The 20,760-nt window shown below is 44.3% G+C and overlaps 1 protein-coding gene and 1 long non-coding RNA gene across 30 annotated transcripts in view; one reads left to right on the plus strand and one right to left on the minus strand.

The window, feature by feature from the left end:
• Positions 1-20,760, plus strand: part of LOC106008816 (uncharacterized) — a 186,199-nt gene that overhangs the window by 106,532 nt on the left and 58,907 nt on the right. The window contains exons 2-3 of one of the 3 annotated variants that reach the window (XR_015439931.1): positions 14,555-14,777; positions 15,145-15,270. This is a non-coding gene — a long non-coding RNA (uncharacterized LOC106008816). Of the gene's footprint in view, positions 1-14,554; positions 14,778-15,144; positions 15,271-18,617; positions 19,598-20,760 lie in introns of those variants that run through there. The other 2 variants (XR_002392430.2, XR_015439932.1) reach the window with 2 other exon arrangements.
• Positions 1-20,760, minus strand: part of Trpm3 (transient receptor potential cation channel subfamily M member 3) — an 843,949-nt gene that overhangs the window by 54,666 nt on the left and 768,523 nt on the right. For 15 of the 27 annotated variants that reach the window (XM_087183504.1, XM_087183498.1, XM_087183497.1 and 12 more), the window contains 3 exons: positions 15,121-15,249; positions 9,859-10,110; positions 2,228-2,438 (listed from right to left, as the gene is read on the minus strand). In XM_087183504.1, the coding sequence (XP_087039630.1) occupies positions 2,228-2,438; positions 9,859-10,110; positions 15,121-15,249 (592 nt within the window). The remainder of the gene's footprint in view (positions 1-2,227; positions 2,439-9,858; positions 10,111-15,120; positions 15,250-20,760) is intronic. The other 12 variants (XM_087183500.1, XM_087183496.1, XM_087183505.1 and 9 more) reach the window with 1 other exon arrangement.

The following is a 20,760-nucleotide window of genomic DNA, read 5'->3' on the forward strand; positions in this document are numbered from 1 at the left end:
CAGTGATCATGGCCAAATATCATGACAGATTTGGGGCTGGCCTTCTATATCCATTTGAGAAAGGACCAATACTCTTCAGCACTCTAGACAGAAAACTGGCTGATTTAGCTTAGAACGGTGGCTACTGCTGCAGCCAGTCTCAGAAGGTCACAGGGAAGGGAAGAGGGTGGGGGAAGGGCCTCGGAAAGGCTGCATCCATTCCAGGGCTGGGTCAGTGACAGATGGGGATTTGGGGTAGAAATTTGTTCTCACACGCATAGAGCATCACAGATCTAATTCACAGGGTGGGAATCTATTTTCGTACTTCACTCACACAAGACACTTCTCTTCTGTCTCGGGGGGCGGGGGTTTTCAAGTTCTAAACTACAATCAGCCCTTCTTTGAAAATAGCAATAATAAATCCTCCGCTTCGGTGAGATGGTGGTGTTTGTTGCACTAGGCTTGGTTCATAGTACAACATCAATAAATGGCCACTCGTAGAGGGACAGACAGAATCCCATTTATAAAACCTCCCTTCTCCCATCTTACATTGTCAAAAAAATCACGGGGGCTTCATCTTGTTTTGGGGAAGGAAGAAAGGAAAGCTTGGAGAGGCAAAATTATGAAACTAAGTGGAAAAGCAATTTCCAGGGGGAAATAGCACATGTAGTCTCTGAGGAGAATGGTAGGTGGGCTTTTAAGCTTTGGTTTGCCTTTAGGGATCCTTTGACTGGGAGGCTCTCAAAAAGGATTTTCCCATCTCTGGGCAGCTATCTCGGTGAAGGCTGCACATTGTCATCAAAGACATTATAACCAGGGGAAGAGCTGGGCATGGGAGCCTACATCTGTAATCTCAGCACACTAGGTGGCTGAGGCAGGAGGACTGCAAGTTAGAGCCCCCCCCCCAAAAAAAAACACAAGGGAAAGAGTTGAAATTCCTTCCCAATGAGTTGACCAACTTGCAAGATGAAAATATTTCTTCCAATTAAGAGTTCCAAAAAGTCTTGCTTGCCTCAGATAATACATCTGGAGTAGGAAAGGGTATTTGTTTAAAATCCCTCATGGAGGGGAAGATGATGTGTTGTGTGTTCTGTTGCCAGGAGACACAGCCCTTTGCAGGCCTGAGGACTCTCATCTGGTGCTTTGTCTTTGCCTTCTGGGGCTCAGTCATGCTTGGGATGGCAGGGGCAAGGGATGCTGAGTAGTCTCTGCGCCTGCTGTTAATGAACTATATACTACCTGGTTATGTAACCCTGAGCCATGTCCACAGTCCAGGGCTCAGATGGCTGGCCTGTCAGCAAAAAATGTATGAAAAATGTTAATTCAACAATGTTGGGGGCCTATTATTTCCAGAGCTAAACTCCTCAGGGAAAATGAGAAATAGTTGCCCCAGGGATTCAACTCCTCCATACTGAAAGCTGTTTCTTTCCTAAAGCTTTCTTCCCAAGTAATTTCCCAATGCCTGGTGTGCTCTGACATTTGGTCCAAATAAAATCCTGGAACAGACTCCCAGGCTACAACTATCTTCAAATTCCACTCAAAAGGAGTGTTTAACTTAGAGAATCATTGTCTATTACAACTTGGATAAATGGGCCTGAATGGGGGCCTGCTGGCGCTCAGTCCCCATACTTAAATACTTCACGATATAGATATGATTTTCTTTCCTAGTGTTCATGGCAAGTAACTCAGTCTATGACCTAAGGCATTTTCCATACTTCCAGGCAATGAATACTACCTTCCTATGAGTCTCAACAGCACATAATTCAAGACAGTGGGAAAGGGAATTGGAGAATAGTTTCCAGTGCAAAGAAAATATCATACAGATGTTTGCCCTTAACTCTTGAATTCTGACGGTAAAATTGAAAATTGTTTATTTGTTACAAAGTCAAACTCAAGGAATTTTCTAGCGGCTCTGGGCCAGAGTAACAGTGGGGAGTTGTGACATGATATATTTCTCATACTAAAACGTCCAACACATGGGCCTAGGATTTTGATTCACAAAAAAATTTAGATCTTTTAAAATGGTTCATTTTTGGATCAAATTTGGCATACCAGATGTCAATTTGTGTCACAGAAAGGCATAGCTGAAGATACACCCAAGAATTACTTTGCTAAAATTATATGTTCACCTTCTGTAATTTTTTTTCCGCTGAGATAGCAAGCTAGGAATCAGTCCTCTATCTTGAGCCATTTATTGAGAACAAACAAATGAACTTGGAAAAGACATGACCCAATTGAAGTTAAATACCTGACTTTGGTGTATGAGAATCATAAACTTGCTTACGGTCTATCTGGTCTGCAAACACTTCCCCATAAATCATCCAGTAGGGCATGTAGAAGATGTTCTTGGCCAGTTTCCATGATGGCTCCTCGTTGGGAAAGAGGATGGCTTGCCGGGCGACTCCAAAGCTCATCAGCACCACCAGCATGATGATGACAAAGTACATCATGTCTATCATCTGGAAGGGTGGAGAAGCAGTGGGAGAAACAAAAGGAAACCTATGTGACTGCGTGTTCCTGTGAAGGCTGATATTGGTGGAAACCTCCAAAGGAAGTCCATTTTCTAGACTGCTAAGAGATGTTTAGATAGGGAAATGTGTCCAGATAAGAGGATTCTTGGTCTATTAAAGTCAATGTCTGTATAATCTTATTAGTAAACTCAAAAGATTTATTTTTTTTAAAAAGTGCACACACAGTGGAGCCCCTTCATGTTTCATTACTGTCTGTGGGACATAGGCATGGAAGTCATAACACAGATGCTTGGATCTCTAAGTGAATTACAGTGTGAACTTTTTATCTACTATTGGTAAAAGCAATTAAATTCCAATTAAAATTGGAATTCAGATAGTTGATGTTTTTTCAAGAACTAATGCAGTGGAGTAAATTCCCTTTCTCATTTTTTTTTTTTAGTACCAGGGATCAAACTCAGGACCTTGAGCTTGTGAGGCAGGCGCCAGAACCACTGAGCTAAATCCCTGGCCCTCCCTTTCTCATTTCTGAAAGGTGAATGAAGAGCTGGAAAGAACAAGAAAATAATTTCTGATAAAGAAAGCTCGGACAAACCAAATATACCTCATATTCTTATTTTTGTGACATCATCCTATTGCATGATATTCTGCTACAAACCAGCCTACCCAGAAAACCATGCTTTTTATACTTCTGCAGGATGTCCTGTAGGTGAGGGCCAGTGTTTTCTGAAACATTAGAACCACGTAACCTGATGATCTGTACCTGTCCCTGCTGTTGGAATGAAGGATTTCCTCCTTGACATGTCTATAAAATTCTCCTAAATTCATTCTAGTAACAATCTTGTTCATCTTTCTCTTTTTTTCCTTGTTTGTTTCCATGGTATTTTTGGATCTATTTCTCATATGCCAAATTGCTTTCCTTTTATCACCCAAGAAGAGTCTGCAGAAACTATTGATGTTGCCCGGCCAGAAGCCATTACTGTACCTTCTTTTAGAAACAGTTCCCACCCATTTGGCCATAAAGTAGGTGTGTTTTCCAGGCTAGGTTCATGGTGGTAGCTCACCCCCTGGAAACAGTGATGAGAGGTAAGTATGTGACAAGAGACAGGCCAGGGAGATCCTTTTTCTTTAACTGAAGCTGTGGGAGACAGAAGTTCCCTTTCCTTCTTCAAAATGTTGTACATTCATTGTGTCTGAGGCTGAATTTCCCTCCAGGGAAGCTGATCTAAATGAAGCAGATATGCAAGAGAAAGAGAGCCAATGTTGGCACTGGCTGAGTCCCTGCTTGTAGTTTCTTCCCGTCCTTTTATAAGTCTGCCTATCTCTAGGGGTTAAGCCAGTTGGAGACTGACTGGTTCCTACCCCTTGGATCAAAGTATGTGATATGAACACTACCTTCTCTTGGATACCATATGTCCAGAAGGAATGCCCATCTACAAAGAATGACGAGCAGCAATTTTATTAATGATAATGAAGTCTCCAAGTCAGTGTTTCAGGGAGTTTGTCTGTTGTTAGTGCAGGGGATTGAACCCAGGGACTACTACATGCTAAGCACATGTTTTACCACTGAGCTACATACACCTCTAGTCCTCCGAATTAGTTTAAAACGTTGTTTTAAAAGAGTATATTCCGTGGTTCCTGTTGTTGGAATTCAAACATTACAGTCTTCCTGCATACCTTGGGACACTGGAGTCTCAATACATTTTAGGTCAGTTAATGAGTTTTTGAGACAGCTTCAAAATTCATCATCCCAAGTATCATATGACTTTGAAACCAAATAGGAATCTCTCCAGATTTGATATTCATTCTTACTCTTCTGCTTCGTTATTCCTTTTAGTTTAGTGGTCTCAGAACTCTCTCTCAGTGAGCAAGCTGGCTGTGTGGAAGAGGTTTTACAGGAAATACGGGTCTAGTTTTCATCCCTGATCTCTTTTTTATTTTGTAAAATTCTTTCATAATTTATTTACAAAAAGGTTCTATCAGTGAGAAAGCACACATGGGCCTTTCATATTATGTTTACTTACATTGATTAAAATAGGAGTGGGAGAGGAAGGTGTGTCCTCATGAGATTGAACCAAGAAATTCAGCTAGTAAATACAGAAACTGTGCTAATTTAATTTCCCACTATTGTTGTCATTCAAATTCATTCCGTTATCTATCCACAGGGTCAAAACAATCAAAGAGAAGAACATTCTTCCCACCTGCTTAGCTTCATATATTTCAAAGTCTTCACTTCTATTCCAATATCAGAATTTGGGCATTATTAGTGAGAACAAAGGCTGGTTCCCTTTGTTTTAAAGCTAAATTATCCAGTTGGTTCAATAAGATTCTTCCCATTCTTGATCTTTCCAGGTGTTCCACAGGGGAGAGTATATACAGCAGCGATTAAGCGTGTGTTCCCAGAGGTCAGATAGCCTGGTTTTCATCTTTGCTTTGCCAGTAAAAATAGCTACATAAAAAAAAAAGAAAATAAAAGTTTTCCTGACCCCCTCCCCCCATTAAAAATTTAAAAAAGAAAAGGAAGGATAGCTAAGTGACCTGGGGAAAATTGCTTATTCTTTTTTAATTTTTAAAATAGAGATAATAATAATGTGTATTATTTTTACAAAGATTAATCGTGACACTATGTGAGTGCTTAATGCACCACTTTCTCAGTCCACATTAGCGTATCATTATTAGACTTGGAAGGAGGTCAGGCCTCGGAGTCAGGAACCCGATCCTACCACTGTCCATCCCCGAGTCTCAGCTCATTCAGTTGAATGAAGAGACTAAAATCTACTTCTTGGGTTATAACAATAAGTGTGTGTTTCACATGGTACCTGGCTATGCCAGGCAAGGTGGTGCAGGCCTGTGATCCCAGCACTCAGGAAGCTGAAACAGGAAGATCACTGTGAGTTCAAGGCCAGACTAAACTACATGGGACCTTGTCTTAGAAAACAAAACAAAACACCCCATGGTGCCTGGCACATTGTAAATGAGAGCTTCCATTGTTGTTTTTATTCTGCATTAGACAAGCGAGCCTAACAGTAATGAGGCTTAGAGAATTCCCTTGAGAAGGAGAATGTGAAGGAAGAGTCAGGACTGCTAGTGACCCTGGGCCTGTAGATCAATTGGAAATCACTGGAGATGCAGGTTTCCCATGCCATTAGGTACGTGCATGCTGGCTTCTCACACAATGCAAAGACACATGAAGTAGTGCAAAGTGGATGCCTGGTCATCCAGGGCACAGTGATTACCTGGCTGTTTAGTCCTGAAAAGGAACTTTCCGTACAATTGCATCTGGGTTATCTTGTTAAGCTTCCAGCCTGGCAGTTCATTGGGCTCACTGATAAATTCTACGGGCATATTTTATCCGCATTCTGGATCAATGGCTCAATTATTGAACTAATTATCTCATTTCTTGTTTCAATTCTTCTTTTCTTAAACTTTTATTTTCATTAGGACATGTTTGCAGTACATAATAATTACACTCAGCATGGGGAGCCAGCACCAGCACACAACGCATTTGAATTCTTTTTAGCCTCCCTCCTGGGTGGGTGCCTTTTTCCTTTCTTTGCTTTTCCTTCTTTCCCTCCCTCCCTCCATCTCTTGGTCTCCTTCCCACTTGAGAAAGATCTGCCTTCCTACTTCCCATTATCTAACTCGTATTTCTGAACTAATTATCTTACAAGCCTCGTGAAGGAGAAGCACAGTCCCTAAAAGTCCTCATGTCATGCTTATTTGCCACTGATAAATGCAGTCATTCATAAGTTAGAAGGTAGAGGAAATGAAGAGCACCCCTTCTGCTGGCCCCTTAGTAAGGTTTCATTCTCGTCAAAAGTGGGATAATTATTCCGTTATTAAAATGATAGACTTGGATTTTAAGATAATCTTGCTGCATTAGTGTGCTTTTAGTTATTTCAAGTATTCAAGTGCCACCTTTTTTTTTGAGACCAGATCTCTCCATGTACCCCAGGCTGGCCTAAACTCTTGATTCTTCTCATCCTGCTTCAGTCTCCTGAATGTTGGGGCATATGCCAGCATGCCCAGGTTTTCTTTTCTTTCTCTCTTTCTTTCTTTCTTTCTTTCTTTCTTTCTTTCTTTCTTTCTTTCTTTCTTTCTTTCTTTCTTTCTTTCTTTCCTTTCTTTCTTTCTTTCACAGTAAGAGGATTGAACACTAGCATTGCTGAGCTACATTCCTGTCCCTTTTTATTTTTTATTTTGAGACAGAATCTTGCTACGTTGCCCAACCTGACTTCAAACTTGTGATCCTCCTGCCTTAGCCTCCAGAATATCTGGGATTACAGCTGTGCATCACCACATCTGGCTCCACTTAGCCTATTAAAGGTAGCACATTTGGTTTCTTTGGGCCTTTGGAGATTTTGTTAAAATACACTACGGTAACAATCAAAAAAAACAACCAAGCAAGTTAAAAATCCCCTAATGCAGTAGTTCTTAACAGAGGGCAGTTTTGTCACTGAAGGGAATCTGGCAACGTTTGGAGACATTTTTGTTGTTATGCCTGTGTGTGTGTGTGCGTGTGTGTGTGTGTGTGTGTGTGTGCATACAAAGGCACTACTGCTCTCTAGTGAGCAGAGGCTGAGGATGCTGCTGAGAATCCTGTGATGCACAAAACATGCCCTGAAATAATTACCCATCCTCACATAGCAAAAGTGTCAAGGTTCCTTGGAGACCAGCCGTGACCTGTATAGGCTGGTGGGGGCCAGGAAACAGGCTGCTTGGTCCCGAGGTCACTGTCCTCGCAACAGAGAAGTATGCAAAAGATGGCAGACTTCCTGGCTGAGTGCAAAAGCCCTGATCACAGCACACTGAGGCAGAGATAAGGCCTACTAGGGGACAATGAAAAATAGGACTTTAACTTGTCCCCTTTGAGATGCTAAACTTGATCGCTATCTGGCTATTCTAATCTTACTGCAGTCCTCATTCCTAAAAAAGTGCTTCCCCTGTGCCCCTCGCTGACTAAATAAAGGTGGGCCCCTGTGGAGTTCCTGAAGCCTGCCCCCTAGAGACATATTCCTCCTGGTCCCCCATCGCAAGCAAACTGAATATTGTGTCTGTCTCTTTCCTTTATTTCCTTTCTTCCTCCCTCAGGTATTCCGGGGTCTGAAGAGCTCCCGGTAAAGGTTAAGAAAACTTGGTCTGATTTTACAGCTGAGAGTGTTCTTTGTTTTCACTGGGTCCACTTGAGAATACATTTGATGATTTCATAAAAGCTTGACCTCTGTACCCAGAAACGTCTTGCTCTTTCATACATAGACTGGGGGAGGGTCTCTCTCCTAAGCCCCATCCATAGACTCTGTCTTTAGATACAGAGATTTTCACTACAATCTCAGATGCACTGTTAAAGTACAAAGATGATACAGCACATAGAACAATAAAGTAATATACACATCTTTTTCCTGGTTGAAAAATGCCTGTTGAACTGGGGTTCAGTTTTGAGTAAGTAACTCAAACTTGAGAATTCAAGTTCTCCCTCTCTAGAATAGGTTTGGTGATATTTGCTCTAAATAATGTTGGCATTATAAATACCAAGGTGGTGTTCAAAAGGGTTGTGTATAAAGCAGAATAACTGTGCTCATCAATTTTTCTTCCTTGTACTTTAAAAAACAATGTAAACACAGTGATAACAGATATAATTTATCAACTACCAAACTGTGAGCCAGACACTTCACCGTTAAACATGTGTTATTTCTAACCATCACAAGATACACACTTATTGTTCATTAATACTTTAGAAATGAGTAAATTGAATCTGAGAGAGGTTAAGTGAATCACTCAAGGACTCCAATTCATTTGAATTTGAATTCTTCCTCTGTACATGAGTTTGTCCCAGCTTTTGTTGGAAAAGTTCTGGGTACTTGAGATTCATTTCAAGGGGGCATAAAGATGGGTGGTGGGGGTGTGGACATATTATATAAATACATCATACACACCAACCCCCCTAAATGAGAAATTGGGGGGAGGGGAGGGATGGGAGTGAAAATTGTCAAAGCATGCTCTCTATATGCAGGAATCTGCCAAAATGAAACCTATTCATCTGTATAACCAATTTTAAAAAGTGAAAAAAGATTGATTTTAGTAGGGTTAGGAACAGGTGTTTCATAGATACTGATTTATCAACGAGGTATGATAGTAAAACTTGGCGATGCTGAAGGAGGGATCTGCTGAACACTTGCTGGTTTCAGCAGCTCATACAATGGAAGTGAAGATGACCAGCAAAGAGATTTTTCCTTGAGAGGCATTTGTCTGCACAGGGCGGATGGACTAAGTTCCCCCAAGTATGCCTGGAAAGGTGAAGTAGGCAACACACTTAGAGAAGGGGGGAACTGGTGAGTGTCCCTGCAGGCTCCGATTCTTTCTCTAGTAAGGGTGAGGCAGGAGCTGAGTTACTCATGCACCACCACCGATGTCTCCCTAGGGCTCGATCTTCATGAAAAAAATCTGGAAGCTGGTTTGTGGTCAAGGAGTATTGGAACAAGGCCTTGGCCACTGGTATGGAAGCATATGGGGTTCTTTTTTAAAAAAATTAGATTAAGTAGGTATATCATTCCAGAATCTAGTTTTAACAAACAAAATTTTCCATCAGTGTCACAAAACACATGATGCATAATGTCCAATTCAAACTCAGCTCAACTGAAATAAACTATATTTGCATTCCTTTTGTATAGGGAGAGGCACTTTCTAAAACTTCTCTTTTTTAAAAAAAGCGTATCTTTTAAATCTGGGCATAGTGGCACACCCTTGTGATCTGAGCTACTCAGGAGGCTGAGGCAGGAGGATGGGAAGTTTGAGGCCAGGCTGGGCAACTTAGCAGGCCCCTGTCTCAAAATAAAAAAGGTTGGGGATGTAGCTTGGTGTTCCATGGGTTCAATCTCCAGTACTACTAAAAAAAAAAAGAGAGAGTATGAGAGAGAGAATCTTTTAAAAATCTACTTAAATTGTGATGGCGGTGGTCACCCATTCCTCCCCAACACTCAGCTACAGTGTTATCTTCATGTGAACGCTTTCCCAACCTATGCTTTTTCTACACTTGTACAGATCTCTGGCCAAATTCTCACACTATATGTTAATTAATTCTTTCTTTCTTTTCTTTCTTTCTTTCTTTCTTTCTTTCTTTCTTTCTTTCTTTCTTTCTTTCTTTCTTTTTATACCCAACTCAGGCTTGGCACAAAATAGATGACCTTCATATATTTTTTCAGCTTGCCAATGGGTGGCTGGTGATTAAATTTCCTAGTTTTTGTATACATATGTAGTCAAACTCTCAAATACTCAAAAGGAGTTGAAAAAATGACACCCCAGCGCCATTTCCTGTAAACCTTGTTAAAAGATCTAAACAAACTACATCCCTCTTCCTATTATCACTACTCCTTCTCTAAGAACTTATACCATGCAATCCGAGGACCCTGCTTACCATTTTTCCAATCATCATTACATATGGTCCCAGATACTTGTTCACGCCGAAGATGTCTAGTAAACGGATGTACCAATAAATGATGTTCACACAATAGATGACTCTCCCGTCACTCCTGAAGGGCTGGTCTTGAAGACGCAGGATCATTCCGACCGAGAACAGAAGGATGGCTATGAGGTCTGTGACATTCCAGTACTCCTGCAGCCACACCTTCACTTTCTGCAACAGCTTGCCGGGCTCTGACATCAGGATCTAGTGGGCCGGAGAGAGAGGGGTTAGGTCTGGTTGCTGTCTCTAGCTTTAGCCCAGTTGCTCAGTGCTTGGTCTGTGAGCTGACACTTGGAGCTTATTTTGTCTGTCTGTGTCTACCTTAATGCTTTCATGCTATGAATGCACAACTGAGCTCAGCTTAGGCGATCTGGATTTGAAAAGTCTAGAAGCAGAAATGAACAATAAGTTTGATCCTTCGAGTTGCCTTACAATTCTAGACACAGAGTGGTGTTTTGCTCTAACACTATTTGCTCCCAATACACTGCAAATCTTCGCACAGATTTTCCTCCACCTCTGTAAACAGCTCCATCATATTGGGTTACTCAGGCCACTCTGTTAGGAAGACTCCTTCATTCCTCTGTTGCACAACAAGTCCTTGCACTTCTGTTTTTAAACACAGCCTAACCCACCACTTCCCACTCCCTCCACGGCTGCCACCCAGTTCTAAGTCCTGTTTCGCCTCACACATGACTGCAGCAGCCTTCTCACCGTATCCCTGTCAGCCTGCAGTCAATTCCCTGGTGAACACACCGGGTGATGATCTCTAAGAACTTATCATCTAGCCAATGATTACTGGGTAAAAGCTCATCAAGCCACACCCTTACCAGAAGTTCACTTTGTTACAGGTAAACTGTACCTCAGTTTTAAAACAGGGAGACAGGAGAGATGAACAACAGCAGAAAGTGATAAAAATTATGATACTGGCACACTTGAACTTCCAACGGTTCCATCACAATTAGAGAAAAACCCAGACTCCTCACCATGGCCTTCTTTCACATCTCATTCTATTCCCCCCCATTCTCTCCCCTGTGGTCACACCTGCCTGCTCTTAAGCATAACAAGTCCATCCTACATATTGTACTTATTCCTTCTCCTTGGGCATTTTATTTTCCTAGAGCTTTACACCTTTGGCTCTTCCTCAGTCTCAAGGTCTCTAGTCAGATGTCCCTTCTTAGGGAGGCCATCCTTGAATCATCCGAGCTGCAGTAGCCTCAATGTGTCCAAGTCACTCTCACTATATTTAATTTTTTGGAGTTTTTATCACTACACGAAATTTTCTCCATACATATTTTTTCATGAATGTATCTGCCTATCTGTTCATTCATCCGCCCATCCATTTACCTACCCATCTACCCATCCATCCATCCATCTATCTATCCTTGCACCCACCCATCTGCCATTATTTTCTCTTCACTGTTCTGTAAATGCTGAGGGCAGATCCTTTATACCCCAGGCTTGTTCCATAATGGACACAATAAATATCTGTCCATGGACTGACTGGCTGTTACACCATATCCTCATCTTGACTAGAACTCTTGATTTATCTTAAGCCTCGAGGGGCAACCACTAGAGGCTCTAGAAAACACACAGCTGTGCAGCAGGAGCTGCCCTCATCCTCCACCATAACCTGCCCAAGATGTGAGGAACGCAGAGCCTAGCTTAGAGAAGGCGTCAGGCCACCCTCATGAATCTCTTGTGTTTACTTCTTAAGTTTCCATCTCTTCAAGCCATGACCCACTGTTTCCTCCATTTGGGTTCTCTCAAAGGGGAAAAAAGACTGGGGTTAGATCGATCTACTGTTTGTTCATCTCTTCATGTCCACTATCATGGTGCCCCTGATCTGAAATACTAAGGCAGGGAGGTGTTAGTAAGTTAGGACTGGGGCTCAGCAGGCTGAGCAAGATAATACCAAGAGCTATCTGGGAGTCTCATAGTCCATCCTCTGTGGTTCCCCCTCGCTAAGCCCTAGCCTAGGGTTTCTTAAACCTTAGTATGCATCAGAAACAGCTGTTCGAGACCCAGGTGGCTGGCTCTCCCATTGTGTTCATGCTTCAGCAGGCCTAGGAGCTACCTTCGCATTGGGTCCCAGGTCACACTGCTCATGTCCTACCCACCAGCAGTTCCTGCAGCTGGTGGTGTCTCAATGGCTTCTCACCCTCTGGCTCCATCTTAACTAGGCAAAAATCTACACGTGTATGTGGAGAGGAGAAGGAAGGAGGATGGACGGCACCTTGGAGCTTTTCTGATTCTTTTCTCACTCTGCTAAAAAACTGCTAAACACAGAATGTTTTAATACAATTTTTAAATAGTAAAAACTTTTTTGTGGAGTCCTGACATTAAAAGAAGAGATAAAAGTACAGCCGCTTGGGATGAAACAGGAGTCAAAGGCCAAGAGTGCCTCCTCGGTCCCCTTCACCTCGAAGCCCTTTCTAGCCATGGGTTTTTAAAAAATTGCTTAATCCCTCAAGTCTTGGTTTCCAGGCCTGTAAAGTCAGGGTGTTATCATAGCCACACCGTTGACCTCACACAGTTGTGGGAGGAGGACCCAGATGAGATAACGTCTAGTAAAGCACACTGTAAACAGTGCCACGCTATTAAGGGATTACCATGGGTGACCACAGGCAGGAGTATGTGGGGATGGGAAGGGGTGGGCAGCCCAAGAAACCACAAAGCCTCTCTTGTGTCTCCTTCGGAAGCCATGGTCAAGTGCAAACTTTTCCACGTTTCCCAAGTCTGAGTGCCTCAGGGCCCACATCTGACTGTGACAGGCAGGCAGGCTGGTGCCTGTGGGACCTGCCCCTGGGAGCTGAGCCTCTCTCTTCTGAGTTCAGGACAGGGACATGGGCCAAATGGTGACCTCTCCGGGCTGGGCCGCAGAGGAAGAGGTCAGACACCAAGGTGTTCCCTCCTCCACCCCTCCCCGGGGCTTCCTCAGAAACAAGGACTTGTCGCTGACCCCTTCCTGACCTACCCACAGCCCTCCTCCTACACTGCCTCTGGAGAAGTGGATAGCAGGCCCGGAGGTTCCTGGCTGCCAGCCGGCTTGGCAGCCTCCGCCAGAACAGTCCGTCGAGTACAGGCTGCTCCCTGTCTTCTTCCAGCCAAGTCCCTGGAGGAACTCCAATCTCCGTGCCTGAGTCTTTCCCTCTTCTGCTTACCATGGGGAAAGAATATGGGCGTTAAGTCTCGAGATTGCCAGCTGGCACCACACACCACGGGGGCCCTCACAGGAGTGGGCTCCATTCTCAGGGAGCCACACAAAGACCCAAACAAATTTATTCCTTTGTCCCATTTACAAGTGGGAAGTTCACACCACTGGTCAAGAAGCAGGAGGCACTGTGAATGGGAGGACCGCGGTGTAGACATCTGGTTGGAACAAGGCAAGGCACTGCACCACTTTTGTTTGCTGTCAGTTTAATCCAGGCTCTTATAACATGGGACTAGTGTACACAGGCTTAGGTTCCCAGGATGGAGAAATACTAGCTAGAATGACTGTGTCTCCCAAACAGTGTAAAAACCCAAGAGGGGCTTTGAACACAGATTATTTTTAATGATCCCAATACAACATTTAAAAGATACTGCATCTTTTTCTCTGGAGAGAATTCTAGATCTGAAATTCAGAAGATAAGGACCTGTCTTAGTGATGAAAGCAAGAGTGGATCTGCTGACAGTAGGAATCCTTTTTCCTATGGTGCCTACTCCCTGTAGTATAGCAACCAGGATGGTTCTTGAGCTGTTGGTAGAGCAGTGGATGTGACAGAAGTATTTCCTCCAGAAAAGGCCCCTCTGGGCCCCACAGGTCCAGGGAACATGCAGAGGATCCTTAACATCTCACCAGCCTGTCTTCCCTCAGGGTGTTCTCTGGTGAACTAAATTTGTGCAGAGCACTGAGCAGGGCTTTGGCGCCCTCTTGTGGACTTTGGTTTGGTCCTATTCACTTTAGAAGCTATTGGAATCTACAGGGTCCTGGGGTTAGCTTTTTCTTTTTAAAAAAATATTAAATACTTTATTTTTAAGAGCAGTTTTAGGTTCACAGCAAAATAAAAAGAAGAATGAAATTCACCATATATCCTCTGCTCCTACACATGCGTAGCCTCCTCCATTAGCAACATCCTCCACCAGAGTGGTGTGTTTGTTAATGGACCCACCACTCTGATCCAGAGTCTGTCACTTACGTTAGGGCTCACTCTTGGTGTTGTGCTTCTCTGGGTCTGAACAGATGCATAATGACATGTATCCACCTTAGGAAATCCTACAGAATAATCTTACTGCCCTAAACAGCCTCTATCATCCATCCCTCCTCTCAAGCCCTGGCGATCATGGCTCTTTTTATTGTCTCCATTGTTTTGCCTTTTCTAGAATGCCATATAGTTGGAATCACACACATCTTTTTAGATTGATTTTCACTTAGAAATCTGTATCTAAGTTTCTTCTATGTTTTCTCATATTTTTGAAGCGCATTCAATTGTCTCGGAGGTTAGCTTTCTTTCTCTCTCTCTTTTTTTTTTTCCTGATACCGGGGATTGAACTCAGGACATTATGCTTGCCAGGCAGGCCCATCGCTACTGAGCTAAATCCTCAGTCTGGAGGTTAGCTTTCATTTCAAACAAATCACATATAGCTGGCATTTTATGGTTTCTTTCAGGCCACACAGATGATGGGATAAAAGAGGGATCTGACATCCTCAGCCTGAAGGACCAGAACTGTGGAATGGCTGGTGTCCAGCAGGTGCATGAGAAATGTTGAGAAGGAAGCAACTGGAGGATAAATTAAATAAAGGAATGAAAGCAGAGGCCCTCTGAGAGCTGCTGAAACACATTTGGAGAAACAATATTGGTACTGGTGGCCTTTGTCCAGGGAGACCCAGGGTAAGGGTTGGAATGGGAATTAAAAATAGCAAAATTTAAAAAGTCATGTGTACAGGGATGAGTAAACAGAGGTGTAAATTATGTGGAAGCTGACTGGGGAATTTGCGGGGGGACTACGTGAGGAGAAAATAAACTAAATCCAAAGCACTCATGGAGTGACAGCCCATAAACGTCACCTGTGAATCCTCCATGGCTTCGTCAATGGAGAAAGCAACAGCCTGAGCCCCAGCAGCGAAGGTAGCTCTGGCTTCCTTTGCATCCTGGGCATCCCCTCCTCCCTTCCACCCATCAGGAGAACTAGCCACCATCTTTCCCCTGTGCTTTCCTTCATCAAGGCAGTTACCTCTCTCATCTTTTCTATTCCCAGGGTGAAAATATAGGAAATGACGATCCATTCCTGGGTGGAAGGCCAGCGCTCCATCTTCACCAACACGATGTAGTTGAAGAGCATCAGGTACCCGATATAGGCCAGCTGTGAGGAAACACAATACAGTGCTCTGGCTGCCAAGGCCAAGGCCCAGAGCCCTGGCCTTGGGCAAGGCTATGGCACAACGGGACAGAACAAGGTCAGGGGATCCATGACAAAATGAACTTAGCGGCTTTCAAGTATCAGAAGGCTGTAATATTTGAAACAATTTAATATGCGACCTTTGCATTGCCTCTTACATGTCCCTCACAGCCCCCCAGAAGTTCGGATCTGTGCGCTGTCTTGCCTCATTATGTTTTGTGGTTATCTGTTTTCTTGTATCTGAAAGGCAACCTCAGCTGGCAAGGCTGCTTCTGCCAGGACAGGCACCTTAAGCTCCTGAACAATGGCAGCACAGTGGATTTCTGCCTGATGAACGTCAGGGAAATTAAATGCTCCCGAGAATGTACGGCCTGCAAATCGGTCAAGCCAATAGGAAACTGTATCTCAAGACACCTCTTCTACTCTCTTCCTTTTCTCCGCTGTCTTAACTTAGTGCTTGGTTTGTCCAAACCTGGGAGGGTTTTCCCTGTTTTCTATTGTATACCTTCCTGCCCTACCCAAGTTGGAATATTTGTTTTGGTTTTCACATCTTTGAAGTAAAACAAGAGGAGCCAAATGAATCTACAGAAAGCCAAGGGTCTGTGTGGCCTACTGTGGGGGGAGTGGGGTTTAATGCTCCTGAGGGCCCAGCCCCTTGAGGAGGAATTCTGATGGGACTGCCGGAATTGATGCAGGTTGACAAAAGCTCCCCAGGGCTCAGGTTTGGTCTCTGTCACTCAAGATCAGTGGTGTCACGGTGAGTGGAGTGCAGGAAAACTGCTGGGGTCCTGCATAAGAAATCTCACCCCGAGGGAGCTGGCTGATCAACTGCATCTTCTCAAGGAAACGCCTCAATGTGAGCCAGGCACTTATGGGCTTCAGGGGCTGTGACTATGATCTCCGAGTGAGTTTCTCCAAATCCCCTGCGCTCTTCAGAGAGACAGAGCCAATAGCAGGACTCTGCGTGGGCAGAAGAATTGAGGCTCTGATGGTTCTGGAGACAGTGTGTGACTTTGGATCCGTGGAGGCAGGGGAAGAGGAGGAGGAAGCTGCAGGCTGGGTGGGAGATACTCAGTGGAACTGGAGAGGAGCTGCCTGATTTACCAATGCCCCCCGCACCCCTCTTTGGTAAGGGAATAGATACCCTACTACATGGACAACACCTTTGCAGACACAGCTGTGGGATATCATTCCCTCCCCTTTATTCCTTTTCTACTCTTTTCTTTTATGTAGAATCTCATGCATGCTAGGCAAGCATTCTACTACTGAGCTGCATCCCTAGCCCTTCCTTCAGCACTCTCCTGGGAGGGGTGAACCAGGGCCTCCATGGTGAGCTACATCCTCACCGCTTTAAAAAACTCTTTTTATCTTGAAGCCAGGCATGGTGGTGCATGCCTGTAACCCAGTACTCTGGAGGCTAGGAAGGGGGATGCGCTGCCTAAACGATGTCCTATATGAAACTGCTGAGATCAGCACAGTCAGCTGTGCAGATGCTGAGGGGGGCTGAGCTCACCCGAAAGAGGTGCTTTCAGACCCCCTGCCTTGGAACCGCCATGTTAATCTATGCCTTGGTTTCTACCACTCATTGCTTTCAGAATCATTAGCAAATGATGTGAATCTCATGAGTTTACTTAAAGGTGCGTAGGACATTGTTTAAAAATTAGTTCCAAATATAACTTGGTTCGTGTGGTTTTAGTTCACCATTATAATACAGGACGTTCACTTTGGAGGCCCCACGAGCACTGAAGGCAAAGAAAGGAACTCAGTTATTAAAACTCTATAGCATACGCTTATCTTCCTCCTATCTCGAAATCCTTCCCTCTTCCAGGTTGTCTTCTTCTCTCAGTTGGATAAATTCTGTTGCTTCCAGGTGAAATGAGTCTTAGCTGTCCCAGTTTTACCATTTTATAGAATTCATTGCAAAATATCCACAGCTTTACCTTCTCTCATTACACATAGGCCCAGGGACACAACACATCCAATTCTTCCAGAAGGTTTGCATCTTAGTATTTAGGTAACTCCTCTACCTGCTCTGTCCTCTGAATATGAGTGTGGTGTGTCTTGGAAGTCAGTGAGACTTGGATTTACAATCCAGCTCAGGGGTGGGATGTAGCTCAGTGGTAGAGCACTTGCCCAGGGTATGCCGGGCCCTGGATTCCAGCCCCAACACTGCTAAAAAATAAGTGGAAATCCCAGGTCCTGTACTTTATCTTGTCACCTAACCTGTCTGGGCCTCCAGGAAAGAAACTGTCACTGCTGGAGAAACCCAGGGTGAACATCATGTCCTCCAAGCTGTGGCCACTTCTCATCTTGAATCTGAATCCTCTCCAGCTGGATCCTTGAAACGGGCCCTCGCTACAGACAGCATCTGGGAGCCCACTGGACCCCTACCTGTCTGCCTCTGCCTTGGAGCAGAGAGGAAGCAGCTTGCTCCTCGGGAAACTTCCTGAAACAGGAAGTGAGGTTGTGAGGAGGAGAGGTGTGGCCTCCTCTTCAGAAACTCCAGAGAGTAGGTGGGGACACCTTTGGAAACTGGAGTGAGAAACACTCTTACAGTGAACACAACTGAAAACAAATGGGACCTTCAACCTAAAGCTGAAAGTTATTGTGAAACATTTCTAGGGACTCCGAAAGCCTGGCATACCTCCTCTGCATTCACTTGCTAGAGGCCTGAGTTGTGTCAACACATGAGCATGGGTTTCTGAGAACTGTAGTATAAACACAACTGAAAACAGCTGGGGGACCCAGCTGTGACAGGTTTGCTGGGTGGAGGTCACCTTGTCAGCCAGGCAGGAGGGAGGCCTGGATACCCAGGCCTTGCCCCTCAAAAAGACAGTTTCCCAGTGTGCCGTGCACACTGAACGCAGGACTGTGGGTCCCACCTTCCCTCATCATGGTAGACACTGGGGAATCTCTCTGGCTTCTTCCTGTAGATTTGAGTCAGTGGGGGCGGGGGGGCGGGTCTGCAACGAAGCTCAGAGTTGTCTTCCTAACAAAATCCCTTCGTCTGTGCCCATGGTTCTCAGTGCCGGGTGCTCATGACAATCAGCCAGGGGCTCTGAAATATCCCAATGTCCAGGATGCATCCCAGACATGAGGTCACAGCTCTGGGAGGAGAGCCCAGGGGGCAGCGTGTTTTCAATCCCAACCGGCAGCCAGGCAGAGAACCACCCACCAGGGGAGTTGTGATTTCAAAGCATTCTCAGATCACAACCACCTGAGATGAGTGAGGGAGGAGCAGGGAAACCAAGAACTAAAATTACTGTGTTACTGAACTTGCATCAAGAAAGAAGAACAGAGCTATCACAGAAAGATGAGAGGGTGAGTACTCTGCATACAAGCGATAGAAAGCCCTCGATGCTCTTCCTTCTACTGAGCGCCTCTGTGCTCCAGATCAAGAGCCTGCAAACTTCTTTTGCAAAGGATCAGAGACTTAAAATTTAAGCCTCTGAGGGCCCAGGGGTCTCTATTACCAGCAATTAACTTGACTATTACAGCATGAGAGTAGCTGGGCTATAGGTAAACAAGTAAGTTTGTCTGTGTTCCGATACATCTTTATTTATGGACACTGGAATTTCAATTTTGTAGCCTTTTCATGTGTCACAAAGTATTCTTTCTTAAAATTTTATTTCAACCCTTTAAAAAATGTGAAAAATATGGGTTAGAGGTGGAGTTCAGTTGTAGATAAAGTGCTTCTGTAACATGCCTGAGGCCCTGGGTTTGATCCCTAGCACCTCAAATAAAATAAAAATGTAAAAACAATCGTTATCTTGCAGGACATAAGAGCAGGCAGTGGGCTGGATTTGGCCCAAGGGGTGTCGTTTGTCAAGCTCTTCTCTAGGTCATAACAGTGGAGGCAGCATAGCATAAGAGGAAGGACAGATACAGGTACACAACCACAGTACAAACAAATTGCTGTTAAGAGCAGGGAGACTAGAAAGCACCTGAAATATTGCCTCAGACATGGTAGGTACTCAGTAGGTGATATTATTGTTGCTGATGGATAGATGAATACGACCCTGATTTTCTGTCCCTGTGGAGTGTGGACTGGCTTAAAAATAGTCACGTTGACATTGTGCCAGTAGCTCCAAGCCCTGTTCTAAGTGCTTTATGTATTTTATTTAATACATTTAATTTTCACTAAGCCCTACAACGTAGCTACTGTTACTATCTTCAGTTTAAGGGAAGTGTGGACAGAATGGCAAAGTAACTTGTTTGAGGTGCCTTGATACAAAGAAGCATAGACGGATTCCCACCCAAGCTGTCTCACTGCAGAGTCCAGGCTCGTCCCCACTATGATATATTCTGCAAGGTAAGAGCAGTATAGATCTGTATACAGTGGGGAAATAGAAATGATTTTCATATGCCTCAGGTGTGGGGGGTGGGTGATTTTTCTCTTTTCTTACCATTAATAAATTTAAATTTTTTTGTTTTTGTTTTTTGAGATAGTCTTGTTTTGTAGTTCAGTCTGTCCGTAAACTCACTATATAGCCCAGGCTGGCCTTAAACTTGGGTGATCCTCCTGTCTCACCCGCCTGAGTGCTGAGATTACAGACATGTGCCACCATGAGCAGCTAATACATTTAAATTTTTACTTCAGTAAAAATAAGTGTAATATTTATATTTTGATACTCTGCCATCCTCTTTAAAGACCATAATTTAAAGCAGTGGTTTTCGCCAGGCGTGGGCACATACCTACATAAAATCTCAGCACTCTGGGAGCCTGAGGCAGGTGGATGGTTAAGTTGGAGCCCAGCCTGGGCTTAGTGAGATCCTGTCTCAAAAAAAAAAGAAAAGAAAAGAAAAGAAAAAAGGCCTGGGATGTAGCTCAGTGTGAAGGCCCTGGGTTTATTTTCAACTGGTGGTGATGTTACCCCACCAGGGTATCTGTGGCAGTGTCTGGAGGGACTAGGGTGGCTATACCTGAGGACAGAGAGTGGCACTGGCATGTGGGTAGCAGTCAGGGATGCTGGTGATGTGCTTACAGTGGTGGGCAGTGCCCACGGCAGAGAATCATCCTGAGCAAAATACCAGGAGTGCTGAGGTTGAGAAACTCACACAGGGCCACACTGAAAGCATCTCACACAGTCACTTGAGTCCTCCTGGCCTTGGATCCAGATCGTCCTGCTGCTGACTCACATGAGCGCTCTGCAGCTGGCTGTGGAATTGGCTAAAAATGCATCCTTTGTCTGGCACAGTTTTACTGTGGCTGGAGAGAATTGTAGATGACCTGGGTCCAGCTCATCTTAAACTTAAAATATTGTTAAAAAGTAGAAGCGGAAAGCCAGCTGTCCAGCCCTTCCTAGCATCTCAGGAGGCCTTTTCGGGCCGCTCCACCATTCTTTGGCAGGAAGTGTTTGCAGGGTATGCATACTGGAACGTGCTGCCTCGATTGCAGGCAGCTTGGGTAGGTTTTTGCTGCGTTGTTTGCATATTGTTTAATTGTGTCAGAGCAAGAAAGCTTATGTCTTGGTG

This window comes from Heterocephalus glaber, unplaced genomic scaffold (genome assembly GCF_053883595.1).
Source record: "Heterocephalus glaber isolate CG9 unplaced genomic scaffold, H.glaber_assembly_v1.0 deba00001481, whole genome shotgun sequence".
Classification (NCBI taxonomy): domain Eukaryota; kingdom Metazoa; phylum Chordata; class Mammalia; order Rodentia; family Bathyergidae; genus Heterocephalus; species Heterocephalus glaber.